Source organism: Hippoglossus stenolepis, chromosome 2, assembly GCF_022539355.2.
Source record: "Hippoglossus stenolepis isolate QCI-W04-F060 chromosome 2, HSTE1.2, whole genome shotgun sequence".
Classification (NCBI taxonomy): Eukaryota; Metazoa; Chordata; class Actinopteri; order Pleuronectiformes; family Pleuronectidae; genus Hippoglossus; species Hippoglossus stenolepis.
Genome location: NC_061484.1, coordinates 19,179,417 through 19,194,417, shown reverse-complemented (window position 1 = coordinate 19,194,417; position 15,001 = coordinate 19,179,417). Strand labels below are relative to the sequence as shown.

The 15,001-nt window shown below is 38.7% G+C and overlaps 2 protein-coding genes across 2 annotated transcripts; both read left to right on the top strand.

Moving 5' to 3' along the window:
- The first annotated feature begins 3,693 nt into the window (after positions 1 to 3,693).
- Positions 3,694 to 7,669, top strand: LOC118117551 (solute carrier family 22 member 7-like). Its single transcript, XM_035169867.2, has 10 exons — positions 3,694 to 4,089; positions 4,336 to 4,439; positions 4,939 to 5,093; positions 5,229 to 5,397; positions 5,488 to 5,611; positions 5,710 to 5,819; positions 6,621 to 6,835; positions 6,930 to 7,038; positions 7,155 to 7,361; positions 7,636 to 7,669. Exons 1-10 carry the CDS (start codon positions 3,709 to 3,711, stop codon positions 7,667 to 7,669), a joined length of 1,608 nt encoding a protein of 535 aa, XP_035025758.1. The 5' UTR covers positions 3,694 to 3,708.
- Positions 7,670 to 8,950: 1,281 nt separating this feature from the next.
- LOC118123377 (solute carrier family 22 member 7-like) lies at positions 8,951 to 13,066 on the top strand. The gene is made up of 10 exons (XM_035180733.1): positions 8,951 to 9,337; positions 9,419 to 9,522; positions 9,895 to 10,049; positions 10,594 to 10,762; positions 11,292 to 11,415; positions 11,495 to 11,604; positions 12,000 to 12,214; positions 12,414 to 12,522; positions 12,741 to 12,947; positions 13,036 to 13,066. The coding sequence occupies exons 1-10, from the start codon at positions 8,957 to 8,959 to the stop codon at positions 13,064 to 13,066; spliced, it is 1,605 nt and encodes a 534-aa protein (XP_035036624.1). The 5' UTR covers positions 8,951 to 8,956.
- The last annotated feature ends 1,935 nt before the right edge of the window (positions 13,067 to 15,001 follow it).

Sequence of the window (15,001 nt, the reverse complement as noted above, 5' to 3'; positions counted from 1 at the left end):
CATCCTGCAGTCTGGGATCTCACGAAGAGACAGAGGACACTGAGACTAAATCCAAAGAAGAACTGTGACTCACAGCGCCTGGAAACAACAGTCCAGTGTACTGAGGATCGATTGATCTATCTATCTATCTATCTATCTATCTATCTATCTATCTATCTATCTATCTATCTATCTATCTATCTATCTATCTATCTATCTAACTGATAAATAAAATTAACCTCCAAGCTCACTTTACTTTTCGTGCCTAAAAAGTCTGCACAGTGTTTTGCATATGTGCATAATCCAAAGAGCTGTGTAAAGGCCTGCGGCCCCTGATATTGATTAACTGCTGTTTACAGACACCATCTGCTCCTAAGACCAGAAAGGTGACCTTGAATTCTGTCCTTTTTACCAGCTCCCCTGCTTGAGTCAAGGGAGGATCACCTGAGGTTTTAACAACCTCCCAGTCCAAATAATAATGACAAGCTGCATTTAAACATCTGAGTTTATTGTGTGTCTGTGCAGTGATATGATACTGGTTGGAGAGAGGAGGATCAAAGTTGACCAGTCCCTCCCCCTGCAGGACAACATCACACTGAGCAGCTCCCTCAGCAACAGACTGACTCGCCCAAAGTGTCTGAGGGAGAGGAATCACAGGTTGTTTCTTTCCTGCAAGACTCATCAACCTGATCCATGCTCCCAAAAGACCACAAGCACCAAACCTATTTCACTCAGGATTAAGAAATGAAACTGAGAAATAAAAAAATCGGTGCAATTTCAATATAGTATTTGTGTAATCCTCTTCACATTGTATATACTCTGTTTACATACATAGGCTTGGTGTGGACCCTTTTCACTGATGCTCTGTACTTTTCTCTTTTTTTAAAAATGTTGTGTACGTCCATTTATTTGTATTTTTGTCTTTCTTGGGATCAAATAATCATAATATTAACATTTACATTGTTTATATTATTTCTATTTTTGTTAAGTATCATTATTATTATAATATAAACATATTACATGTTTATTACTTTTACTGATATTTACCCCTTTGCTTATCTTATTTTATCTTATCATATCTTTTCTTATCTTATTTTATCTAATCTTATCTAATCTTATTTATCTTATCTAATTTATTTAATCTCATTTTAACTTATCTTATCAGAATTGATCTGATCTGATCTTACCATATCTTATCTTATTTCTTATCTTATCTTATCTTATCTTATCTTATCTTACCTTATCAGATCTGATCTGCTTTTACCTTAACTTATCTTATCTTACCTTATTTTAACTTATTAAACCTCATGAATTTTGTAGCATTTTTACGACACCACTATGACCCGTAAGATTCAATACACACTTCCAGCACTGTTAAAGGTACAGGCTCTTTGGCTCTTTGTCCCATGCCCACTCTTCTCTTCCCTCTCGGTTCCACTTCATTTCATCATTTCACCATCATCAAACCTTGCTTTAGTGCTGTCGGAGTCTCTGTTTCCTAGTATGGCAGTAACTCCAGTGTGTTGACTCATTGCTATGGAAACAGGGAGTCAGCTTCCTTGACGGAGGAGCAGACTCTTGGCCTCGGGGGTGACCCCTGTGAGGACTGAGCTGGCGGATTAGGTGTTTCTATGTTATTATATAATTAGACCATCTTCCCTTAACCACTAATGAGAATCACACACGTTTGTAACAACTTCCACAATTACCTTTTTTAGTACTTTCTCCAGGATACAAATAAAAAATATGTTGTATTGCAATTATGTGGACAAAATCTGATTTTTTATTTTTATATTCAGATTTTCTGATATATAGTAGGTCAATTAACCTTTTGCAGCAGCAAATAGAAAAGTTGTAGGATACTATACGTAACACAGTTTCAATGAACCCTAAGATGCTTAATTTGGTCCATTTGTGCAAATTGATCGATATTTGCATCAGATTGAACAGTTATTTGGTAAATTAATAACAGGAAATACACAACAGTATGGTGATTAAATCATTCAATTAAAAAATTAATAAAAGTAAGACCTTATAAAGAGTTTGAAGAAGTGAATCAATGAATTCATAACTTACATTAATCATCCCGGAGGTGCTATCAAGACAAAAAATGTTCAGAAATGGTCCCATCAGTAGATATCCAGCATTGTCACGTTCACGTCCCGGCAGTTTTAGTGCACGACCGTAGATAAGAGATTCTGAGCAGATGTTCAGGTCACCTAGCGACTCGCTCAAACCATGTCCTTGCACATCCACGTACGCTGCTGTATTTAAAGAGAGAGAAGAAGAGGTGATCCTGGCTCGACCTCCCCCTCAGACACAGCTCAGTTAGCATCATGACCCTGCCTGTAGAACACAGTGAAGATATTCTTAGACGGATATAAAATGTGCTGTTCGCTCAGTGCAGGTGTTTCATGTCAGTATTGAAATAATTCACTGATCGACCACTGAGAGGAAAACAGGGACATTCTTTACTTCATGCAATATCAATGCAAATACACTACATGTTGTTTTTCAGCAAGTTGCATTAATAATCATTTGTTCATTGCAGTCGAATTGAGGCAAGAGATAGGATTAGTAAAATACAGGGTAAGGTTGGACATGATAAAGCGGCTGTACAGTAAATGGATGAGGTAAGAGTGCTGTTCTGTAGGACTGTGATGCCCGTACATGGAACTAAATCTGAATTTGAAATGCTTGGTTGGGGAAGTAATATGGGACTCCAGAAACTACAGTTAAAAGTACCCAGTAAAATGTGGGTGAGCCTTCCTATGGAACTCAGCGTTCATGTTAATAATGTTTAACTTTCATTTTTCCCTGCAACAATGTTTTCAACCCGAAAGTCTGGACCAAGGTTGTTTTTGTTACACTATAAATATTTGACCCGGTTACTTTTAGTTTCACGTTGCAATGTAGTGATCATGCTAAAGACTTTCCTTATGACATCACCTATGTGGGCTGCGTCTACCTATACTTAACATTGATTGGTTTGTAGACAGGCGTCTGACATCAGCGTGTTGTTAATTCAGCTACTGCACTCCCTAACTGAATGCACTCCCTAACTTTTTTTAATAAAGTGCAGAGTTTTGTCTAAATGGAGAAAATGAATGAACCGGTTCACTCTGGTAACTGTAATATCATGATGGTATTACTACCTCTTTCATTCCCAGTCCTCACCCTGAACATCTGTTCTTGCGCTATATAACTTAAGTGAGCGGGTACTCGCTCCCCTGCGACTGTGTAGCTGTAAACAGGCCCAGCAAGTTCACGAGTAATCCTGAACTGTAGATCAGTTGAAAAGACTTAGAAGTTATTAAAAAACAGCGTTTATCTCAGATGTTCAGCGAGGAAACTTTTAAGATATATGAAGAATTGTAAACAGAGTTTGGTGTATTTGCTACAGCAGCAGCTCTACTCGTTCAGGAAGCCGAGGATCATGGGTAATGTCCACCATTCAAATTTTTTTTTTTTCTCTACATGAAAACCATTTGATCAATCATTGTTGCAAAGTTACAATGTGTTGCTTTAAATTGACATGCGTCTCCCTGTCTGTTGAAAACCTTTAATGCATCTTTGAGTCCTGTACTTCCCACAGTATATGAGAATGTGTAGCAAAACTGTAATGGTTAACTTGGTGCTGATAAATGTGTCTCGTTCAGTCTCCTGTCATTTTAATTCCCATCACCGTTGCAGCATATTGCTTCTTGTCGACTCTCACAGCAAAGCAACATGAAATTTGACAACATTCTCTCGGAGATCAATGGATTTGGAAGATTCCAAATCCAGCTAGTCTTGATTCAGGTCCTCTCTCGCATTACGTTGCCATGTCACTTTCTGCTGAACAACTTCATGGCGGCTGTTCCCGCTCACCACTGCAACATCAGCGCTCTGGACGATGGAGACCTCTTCAGGAATTTAACTCCGCAGCAGAAGCTGGTTGTTGGTGTTCCAGCAGAGCAGGACGGGACTCTAAGCTCCTGTCAGATGTTTTCTCAGGCCCAATATCAACGTCTGTCGGGGTCGAATGGCAGCGAGGAGGCTTTAACTGTTCAGTGTCGTAATGGATGGGTGTATGACAACAGCACCTTTAAATCTACTTTGGCGACAGAGGTAAGCATCATTAAATAAATAAACACGTGTTCCTAAAAGACCATAAACTTTTAATAAAGAATAAGTCATATTTTTTCTTTTTTTTATGTGGTTGACATTATAATTAAATAAAGTGAAAATATAATGCATGCAAAAATACACAACACATAGTTTAGAATTAATGACATTTAACCTTCTTTCTTGGAACACTGTAAAAAAAAAATGTAGGCTACATATTGTAATATCTTTTCAATATTTTCTTTGCAGTGGGATCTCGTGTGCAGCAGAAAAGGGATGAACAAGGCAACAGCCACTGCTTTCTTCATCGGGGTTATGTGCGGAGCCCCTTTGTTTGGATTTCTAAGTGACAGGTAAGATGTCAATGAAAAGAAAACTGCAGTCTGTACTTTATATGTCCAAAAAGTCCCATATGTGACAAACTATTCATGAGGTAAGAAAAAACCTTTCGAGGAAAATATTTCTTGCAATAGCATGTATGTACAGTTCTGTGCCAACAAGGTTTACATAGATATTTGAAAATCTATGTAAAGAAAACAATAATGCATAATGATAATATATGATGAAAACGGTCAAATCTAAAGCATGAGTAGAATTTATAAGACGATGCATTTTACATGCCCGACTTATGTATAAAGGCTTTTTTCCTGGCACAATTTCACAATTTCACAATGAAATATTGAAAATAAACATAAAGTACGTAGTAGTAAGTTCAAGATAAATGAAGTAGATGTGAAATTATTGAATCACTTGATTGTATATATGTTATATTCTGTTAATTTTAAATGGACATGCAGGTAATTTAACCCAAAGTTCTGATCATAACTCTCAACATCCTCTTTCCACGACCAGGTTTGGGCGACGGCCGCTTCTGCTGGCATCTTACGTGTCGTCCATGACGTTTGCGCTGCTCAGTGCTTTCTCCACGTCGTATATAATATTTGTCATCATGAGATTTTTTACAGGAATGTCGCTCGCAGGAATAAGCATCATCTCCATTGTTCTTAGTGAGTAGGCAGATGTTACAACAATTCAAATCTTTGCTGAGAAGAGAAAAATGTTTTAGGTTTGTTTCTGCTCTGTTTTAGTATGAAGGAATGAAAGCTGTTGATTTGACATCTTCTGTGCTGCCATCTCTGCAGATGTGGAATGGTTCAGCATTAAATACAGGACCTTCTCTGGTATAATCATAAGTCTGGACTGGACTATTGGGAACTGGCTTCTGGTTGGACTTGCATATGGTATAAATGAGTGGAGGATGCTGCTTCTCATTGTGACCTCGCCCCTGATACTGTCTGTCTTCACTTGGAGGTATCAAAACTTCATATTTTTAACTTTGCACTATTAAAAAAACAATGAGCGGTTGATCAGACACTGAACTTGCCGTGTTCGTCACGTTAGGTGGCTTCCAGAGTCTGCAAGGTGGCTCTTGGCAAAGGGGAGGACAGACGCTGCTCATCATTACATCATGCAATGTGCCAAGATGAACAACAGGACCGAATGTATGGCCACCATCACACCATTGGTACAGTCCAACATTGTTTTTACTTTGCTCAGCGGCCAACCTTCAGTAATTTAAGAAGAAAGATGTGTTTGACCCAGTTTGTTTGTGCTCTCTCACAGACATTACTGGAATCTGCCAAAACGGAAACTGCAGACAGGAAGTACACGTTTGTGGATCTTTTCAGGACTACAAATATTAGGACACTTGCTATTTGCTCTGGGATTGTATGGTGAGTGTGAGTTTCATGTGACTGGGAGAGGATTATGTTGATGTTGCATTAAGATGGGAATGTGGACAACCTGTTACCCTGGATCTGCTCAAATATTAAAGCTAAGACGGCCTGTGTCACTTGCCCTAAAGTCACACATTTTTTTTCTGTTCGTGTTAATAACCACACAAACCGTGTTAATCTGTGAGCTTTGTAGTTTTGCTAATTGGTGCGTTTTTAAACTTTGGACCGAGTCGGCTTAGGTTAGCTTATAAAACAAACAAACATATTTCACAAAATACCAAACTATTCTCTTGAAGTAAGTACAAAGTAGCCTCAGCAGGTATTTAGCTTGTAATCTGGGATAATGTCTTTGTTTCCCTTAATTAAATAAAATGATTAACAGGGATTTCAGATTAGTTATTTCTATGTATTGTTTCAGTGATATTTAAAAAGCACAATCCTCTAAATATTTTATATATTGAAATAACTAAACTAATTCATTCAACATATGTGTGACATGACAACGTAAAGATTTTATAGTCCACATCACTGATTGATACTATATTTCCAAAGTACAAAATAATAATAATATATCATAATATGATATAAAATGAAAAGATGATGGATGATACTTAAAGTACTCACAGCAATTTCAAATTCAATTCTATTTGTATAGCGCCAAATCATAACATACATTATCTCAAGGCACTTTACATAGTAATAATCATTCCTCTATGCTGCAACAATAACTTACATTGTCATAGCAACGCTTAACTCACTGCTGTCTGTAATCAGTCATGTTTTTTTGTTTTTTTTTAGGTTTGGAGTTGCATTCACATATTATGGGATAACTCTGAACATAACCGGATTTGGACTTAACTCATATCTCACGCAGTTTATATTTGCAACCATTGAAATGCCGATGAAGATTGGTGTGTATTTCTTCCTGGAGAAAATTGGTAGAAGACCTGGCGAGGTGGGGGCCTTGCTGTTGACGGGGCTGTGTCTCTTCATCAACATGTTTGTTGCAAAAGGTCATTTTTGGTTTCTAATCCGTCATGTAATTTTGGTGCATTCTCATTTTTCGTCCGTATTTATGATGATATTTTTCTAAACATCTTCTGTCAGATAAATGGGTCACTCGAACTGTGATAGCAGTCCTTGGAAAAGCCCTGTCAGAGGCCGCGTTCACCATCATGTTCCTCTTCACAACTGAACTCTATCCTACGGTCGTACGGTCAGTCAATAACAGACTCCTTCACTAAGGTTGACCACAGACAATGATTTTCTGTTTTGTTCAGTAGGCTGCACACATACAAGGTTTGAATTAACCACGGGACTTTGATTTTTCAGGCAGAATGGTTTAGGATACACCTCGTTTTTGGCACGGCTCGGCGTGTCCATATCCCCGCTCATCATGCTATTGGAGGACGTGTGGCATCTCCTCCCCCCGGCTATTTACTGTGCAGTGGCAGTCGTGTCTGGTTTAGTGGCTTCGCTCCTGCCTGAAACATTAAACACCCGACTGCCCGAGTTCATTGAAGACATTGAGAAACCCAGGTAACGAGGATTTTGAAAGGAAGATCACGTATACTTCAATATTAAAGCTACAGTAAGCATTTACCCAGATCAAAACGCGTCACTGCTAAAGAATAACTCAACTCTGAAAAGGAAAGTAGAAATCCATACCCTATAGTTTAACATACATAGTTTTACATTTACATAACATCGTCAGGAATACTTTACGTGATTTAATCATTTGCTGGTGTCTTTCCTTCAGCTCTGTAACCCAGGCATGATAAAATGACTAACTTTTGTTCTACCTGTATTGCAGCGTACAATCAACAAGGAGGAAGGAGATTCAATAAAAAATGGTGATGTTGTTCTACAACTGGAATAATTGAGGATGAGGTCAACGATATTGACACAGTGACATTGTGGAAAAGCACAAAAAACACTTAAACCAGCGGTTTTTCAGGAGTCAACGTGACCAACATAAATAATGAAATGTAATAATGTGCTGCACTTAAAAAATAAATAAACTAAAGAAAAGTGTAAATGTAAATTTACTTGAAGTTGGAAATAAACTAAATTGGAGCATGGTTATTGGTTGTATTAGTGTGACACTCGATGGTTGTGTGTGTGTGTGTGTGTCAGTCAGTCAATCTCTGCGTGGGTGCTCTGCTGAGCCTCTACAATTGAATTTAAATATGTAATGGTTGGGATTTGCAGAAGTTAAGGCTTTAAAGTTTAATATACAGACCTTATTTAGGAGCCCAACGTATGAACACCAAGGATAAGGACACAGGTACGTTATAAACAATATAATCATTGCAACATTGCATTGCAACATTAATACAGATTATACAAAAGGCCTCATAAAGGGCCGATGTAAAAAGCAAGTATTCAAATTCAATAGTTCCAAGTGAAAAGTAAAGTTCAGTCCATTCTGACCACACCGTGTGGAAGGGTAGTTTCACTCATTTCAGTTTTGAAGTTAAAAGTATATATTGGAACATAGGTTTGAATTTCGTATCCGGGTGATCCAGGCTACACCTAACACGACACCACAGAAAAACCTGGATGGTTATATTCTAGGAGTGATTGTTCATGACATATGTGCTAGAACATTGTTGTTATGCTACAGGCTGTTTGGGACCTACTGGTAATGTTTACAGAAGAAGCAGGTACAGATGGGTTGGTGTTATATCCCTGGCTGTCTGTTATGCACAATACTTTACAGATATTTTATGCTCTAATATCATATTTCCACATAGATACTCATTCTCACTGGATAAACATATTAGATTCAATTGATATATTAAAGACAAAAATGCCAATTAAAAATGTCTGGAGTTTGAAGAGTGTATTACTTTCAATATTTAGTGTATTTACTGTTTTTAGTTTGAAGCTGTGTTATGCTGCTGGAAAATTGCAATGTTTGGTGTCCTATTAGCATCAATTATTTATTTTTTAAAATATTTTACTGTTCAGACTTTTTTTATACAGCTGCGTGAGCAAAGTCTCATAGCTGACCATTAACTAGCAACATTTACCAGTACGCGAAAAGGCCACTGTCTCACTTTCAAACTTAACATCTTCTCTGTGAACATTTCTAGTATTTTCAGAGCTGCGTTGTGTCACTCATTTAAAAAATGAAGTTTGAGAATGTGCTGGCAGAGGTAGATGGCTTCGGGAAATTCCAGATATGGTTGATCTTCATGATGGTGATTCCGCGTATGACTTTGCCTTTTCACTTCTTGATGAACAACTTCATCGCGGCCGTGCCCTCTCACCGCTGCGACATCAGCTCGCTGGATGACGGAGGGATCTTTGGGAATTTGTCCCAGACGGAGAAGCTTGCCGTTGGTGTTCCGGTGCAGGAGGATGGGACTCCGAGCTCCTGTCAGATGTTCACAGAGCCGCAGTATCACCTGCTGCTCAACTCCTCCAACGTTACCGACCTTCCCACGGTGTCATGTCAGAACGGATGGGTGTACGATCACAGCACCTTCAAGTCCACTCTGGCCACAGAGGTGAGTTTTATGTATTTATTTATTGCATTTACAAAGCAACAAAGTAATTCCGGTTCATTTTCTACCTTTCTCTCTCCATAGTGGGATCTGGTTTGTGATAACAGAAGAATGAACAGAGCCACAATCACAATCTTTTTCCTGGGCGTCATGCTCGGAGCTGCAATATTTGGATATCTCAGTGACAGGTGTTCATGTCTTCACATTTTAAATTAGAAACCTTTTCATATTTTCACTACTTTATTACATAGGTTTAGATATACAAGAGAAATTCATATGATTGAATTATTTTTTGCAAAAGTTATAATTATTGATGATAGATTTAATTTGCAGTAGCCACTGTGCAGCTGTCATTGTTCATTCACTAAGCAAATAATGCACTTAGCAACAGATGAGCTGGATTTGTTGAGATACTGACAAAAGAAAATTTTAAGTTAATACTATTTAGATTTATATATTTTAGATTATTTTGTAACTTAAAATGAAGGAATATATATCTGTTCATTGGTATATTAGGTCATTATTAACTCATCATGTGTCTCTCATTTTCCATTGCTCAGGTTTGGCAGGAGAAAAGCACTTCTGATGTCTTACATCACGACCACAATCTTTGCATTTGCAAGTGCTTTCTCGCATCATTTCACCTTGTTTGCTGCTATGAGGTTTTTTACTGGAGTTGGACTTTCTGGAATAAGTATAATCAGCACTGTCCTTTGTGAGATTTACTTTATAATCCTTCTCTTATTTACCTTATTCTTAGTTCAGTTGCATGTGAGCCATGTTCCTCATGTAAAACATAGTTTGTTGTGGTGACTTCACTCATTCTTCACATATAAGGTTCTGTGCAGACAAACTCACTTTAAATGTACATATGACCAAGATCAAGAAATAATCCACAAATGAGCCAAAATACTCCAATTCTGTATCTTCATATGTGTAGGACTGTATTATAGTTATGTCATTAGACAGCAGCTGTTATACTGGCTCATATTGGGTAGTTAGGACACTACATCTTGCTTATTAGAAAGTATTTTACAAAAAAGTTGAATTCTCTCACATACCCCCAGTTTTACAAACCGTACTAAACTATACCCTACAACAATAACATTTTTGGGGGATTTTTTTAGTTTTTATCTCAATAAATATTTATATAAAGAACCAGACAACAAATGTGACTTGTTTCATATACATAAGATTTTTCAGTTTTTACACAAAAGTATGTTGTAATAGATGTGATGTGTTGTCATTGATCATAACAGGCATTGAATGGGTGGACATCAAGCATCGAACTGCAGTGGCCATTTTAATGAGCATGGACTGGACTGTCTGTGCTGCTCTACTACCGATTGTAGCCTATTTTGTGACTGACTGGAGACACCTGATTGCCACGTTAAGCACCCCACTGTTTCTGGCAATCATCTGTTGGTGGTAAGGAAAAATAATCACCTCATAATTAATCATTCCATGAACTGTCAATTGTGAGGCACATATTAAAGGTTCAGTGTGTAGAATTTAGTGACATCTAGAGGTGACGTTGCATGTTGCAGCTGAACACCCCTCAACTCACCCTCCCCTTCCAAACATGAAAGAAAACCTGCAGTAGCCTTCAATTGTCATAAAAACTCAAGAGGGGTTTAGTTTGTCCAATCTGGGCTCCTGTAAAAAACATGGCGGCCTCCGTGAGGACCCACTCCTGATTTAAAAATAAATGAAACACAGTAGTAAAAAAACATCACTGGGATTATTTCAATAGATTTCAATATCCATTTCACCTAAATCTTACACACTGAACCTTTAAGAATGTTGTATAGACACAAGCACACAACACATTTTCACACTGTTATAGATTATTTTAACCCTTATTTACAACATGGCTTCTAGTTTTCAGGTGTGACTCATGAATTTATGTGAAAACCTGTTTAAATTTGGTCACTCATTAAGACATATGTTGTCACAGGTGGCTCCCTGAGTCTGCCAGGTGGCTTATAAGCAACGGGAAGGTCGACAGTGCTCATTTCTACCTGAGCAAGTGTGCAAAGTTCAACCACAGAGAGCAGTTCATGGCAGACCTAAAGCCTGAGGTTCTGAATTTTACACAATTTAGAAACTCCCACCTGGTACTATTCATTCGTCTGACTAAACTTTCCTGTCACTCTCCAGTTTCTGTCCAAAGTGATATTTGTAGAAAATGAAAACAGAAAATATTCCTATCTGGACCTTGTGAAGACTCCCAGAATGAGGAGGCTGGCTCTACTCACTGGCATTGTGTGGTACTGTGTTGTAATTACTGCGTTTACCCTCTTAGCCTTACACAAATATTACATTAGTTTACTCTCCTGTCTGTGTATGATCGCTCAACCTAAGAACAGCAATGTTTGTTTTTAAAACAATTAGAATTTGGTGGTTTTGACAACAACCATTATATTTATTCATGAAGTACTGATATAATGTTATTAATACACATATAATGCACATAATTGAGTACCTCTTCTTCCCACTGTGATGCAGTAATTATCTGGTTCACACCTACATAGGAGGTACTATTATTTTGAAGTATTTTGGAGAGTTTTTGATTTGCCAAATAAGAGAAAACATACACAAAAAAAAAATAGTCTTCTCTTATAAAATGTATTACATGTTGAATGTCTCTTTTTTCCGTTTATAGGTTTGGAGTGGCCTGTACTTACTATGGAATCAGCTTGAATGTCATCGGATTTGGTGTGAACATTTATCTCACCCAGTTCATCTATGGTGCAATTGAAATCCCAGCGAAATTCATCATCTTTTTCACCTTGGACAAAATTGGTCGAAGAATAAATCAGGCCGGAGCCCTTTTTCTGACCGGACTGTGCATATTCTGCAGCATGCTTATACCTCAAGGTAAATTATCAATTCTGGTGGGTGTCTTTGATGAGATACTAACGTTATGGTCCCTCTTTTATTACTACTGGGAAAAAAAACTGATGACACTGGAATAACTTCACGCTCGGAGATGCCAGTTTTTTTTATCAAATTCTGCACATGTTGGTTTTAAATGTTAAAGAAAGATGATTCAAAACGACCTTTGGTTACTTTGCAGAGATGGGGCTGTATGGGACAGCTGTAGGAGCTTTGGGCAAGATGTTTGCAGAGGCATCTTTTACGACTGTATATCTGTACACAACAGAGCTGTATCCCACAGTCCTCAGGTCAGTACAGAGTTTATATTTCACACTTGTGCAAACATGATTATCCAGAGGCCTTTTCCAAGAGCCACGTTGACTGAGACATTTGGAAAACCCAGTGCTTGAGAACCAGAATCATGTTTTCATCTTGTATAAATCGGTGTTTAAGGGAGTTGCAGTTGTCTTGTGAATCAGACATTCTTCTTCTGTGGTCAGACGTGATGCTTTCTTCTGTTGCACAGACAAAATGGATTAGGTTACAGCTCCTGCATGGCACGTTTGGGTGTGTCTATATGCCCATTGATCTCACTTCTGGAAGAAGTGTGGCTCCCTTTCCCGAGTACCGTCTTCTTCCTGACGGCTTTTACTGCAGGTTTTTCAGCTTTGTTTCTTCCTGAGACAAAAAACATCCGTCTACCAGAGACTGTTGAGGATGTGGAGCAGATGAGGTACTGGTCCCCATTTTGCTCTTACTTTGCATCCAGACATTCACAGTGAGCGATAATAAAATATTTTGTGTGTGTGTGTGTGTTTCAGAAGGCGCTCAATCTCCACGTCCAACAAGTAGTCACCACCTTAAGGGTTTTCGTCATTTCCACTTAAAGACCAGTATGAACACAATGCAGCGGGAACAAGCTGTAAAAAACCTACTGACAAATTAGTTTGTTTCCAAAGTTCCCTGATATGATGTAACATTTAAATGAGTCATGTTTATGGCCACCTGGCAAATGCTTGCTGTCTTTTAAGCCTTAAGTTTAGTCTCCACCCACTCAACCTACCAAGTATGCACAGACAAAATATTATGCATTGTTACTTTTAATTTGTCTTTTCTTTATTTTGTTCTATTTTAGTCTGTTTCAGATTGCACACTATGATGTCTGTGGAAGCAGCTTTTGCAATTTCAATTCAGCAAAAATGTCCAACATCGTTTTACCCCAAAGGACGGCGAGGCCATTGAAGAACACTGAACATAAACAACAAACTGTGACTACTTGGGTCGAGACAGTTTTACTATACATTTAAACAAATGCATTACCACCGCCACTACCACTGATTTATGGTTTATTTTTATGATGTAATGCAATTAAATAAAAGATGACTCATTTCATTAAATCCTGAGACTCCTGCTTTAATTATTACCTCTAATGCTTCACAATCCCACAAATCAATCTCAATTCCAATTAATGTTATTTCTTTTTTTTTTTGTATGGCGCCCAGTCGTAACATACATTATTTCAAGACACTTTACAGAAAAAGAGTTCACAATAATATGAAACCCAACAGTTTGCACGTCAAGCAAATGTTTGTGCAGATAAAACAAGAGGAAACATCTAGCAGAACCGGATTCAGGGGCAGGAACAGTTGTATAACATAGAGGTGAACGGAGGATTAACACATTTACCTTTTCAACTTTACAACGGCAGCCCTTGGGAAAATCCAACGCCAAAGGTTACCCTGTGGGTTTTTTGTAATGTTCCGATCGAATGGATTTGGAAGATTTCAGATAACAATCTGTGGTAGTGGGGCGTGGTCAGCGTCGGCTGCAGGAGGGAGGGAGTGGGGATGGGGTTCTGGGATCGGTGCCAGGGAGAGAGTCTGATTGTACACAGGTGTTCCAGTTCAACTAAGGACTCTCTCCTCTTTATCAGCAGTAGCGCGCTGGGGCGCGGGTTGGCCGGGAACCAGGAGATCACTCCCGGACTCAGAAACTCAGAGATACCAAGCTGTAAAGCTAGTTGCTTTATGTGTGATTTAAGTTTATGTTTGTTGACGTGTGTGTGTGGAGCGAATAAAGAGAGACATTGAAGACACCTACCTGATTCCCCTTGTGTTCATGACGAGGAACTCACGGTAACGCAGAGGCATTGTTACACAATCATTGTGATCAGCTTCCTCGGCCGCTTCACGCTGCCCTGCCACTTCATGCTGAACAACTTCATAGCGGCCGTGCCCTCTCACCACTGCGACATCAGCTCGCTGGATGACGGAGGTATTTTTAGGAATTTGTCGCAGGCTGGGAAACTTATTGTTGGTGTTCCAGTCCAGGAGGATGGGACTCCGAGCTCCTGTCAGATGTTCACAGAGCCGCAGTATCATCTGCTGCTCGACTCCTCCAACGTTACCGACCTGCCCACAGTGTCATGCCAGAATGGATGGGTGTGCGATCACAGCACCTTCAAATCTACTATCACCTCACAGGTAGAATACTTTACACTTTACTACAAATCACAAGGGAAATGTACTTTGTCTTGAAGAAGAAGTTACTTGTGTTCAGGGAACAGACTTAACTTGTCTCATTTCTTCATTTTGTTTCAAGTGGGACCTGGTATGTGACAGAAAAAGTAAAAACAAGGCGACCGCTACCATCTTCTTTGTTGGGGTGATGTTTGGAGCCTTGACCTTTGGAGGTTTGAGTGACAGGTATCACGCAGCTTAAAAACAAAAGTGTGAACCTTTACCACCCAATCAGAAACACAAAATTTTGAGACCTCCTGATTTTCCG

Excerpts from the sequence above, each read along its gene's own strand:
- LOC118117551 (XM_035169867.2), top strand. The coding sequence starts at position 3,709 with ATGAAATTTGACAACATTCTCTCGGAGATCAATGGATTTGGAAGATTC. Across the intron at positions 4,090-4,335 it reads AATCTACTTTGGCGACAGAG|TGGGATCTCGTGTGCAGCAG; the intron begins GTAAGCATCATT and ends TTTTCTTTGCAG. Across the intron at positions 7,362-7,635 it reads GAAGACATTGAGAAACCCAG|CGTACAATCAACAAGGAGGA; the intron begins GTAACGAGGATT and ends CCTGTATTGCAG.
- LOC118123377 (XM_035180733.1), top strand. The coding sequence starts at position 8,957 with ATGAAGTTTGAGAATGTGCTGGCAGAGGTAGATGGCTTCGGGAAATTC. Across the intron at positions 10,050-10,593 it reads TATAATCAGCACTGTCCTTT|GCATTGAATGGGTGGACATC; the intron begins GTGAGATTTACT and ends TGATCATAACAG. Across the intron at positions 11,416-11,494 it reads TGGCAGACCTAAAGCCTGAG|TTTCTGTCCAAAGTGATATT; the intron begins GTTCTGAATTTT and ends GTCACTCTCCAG.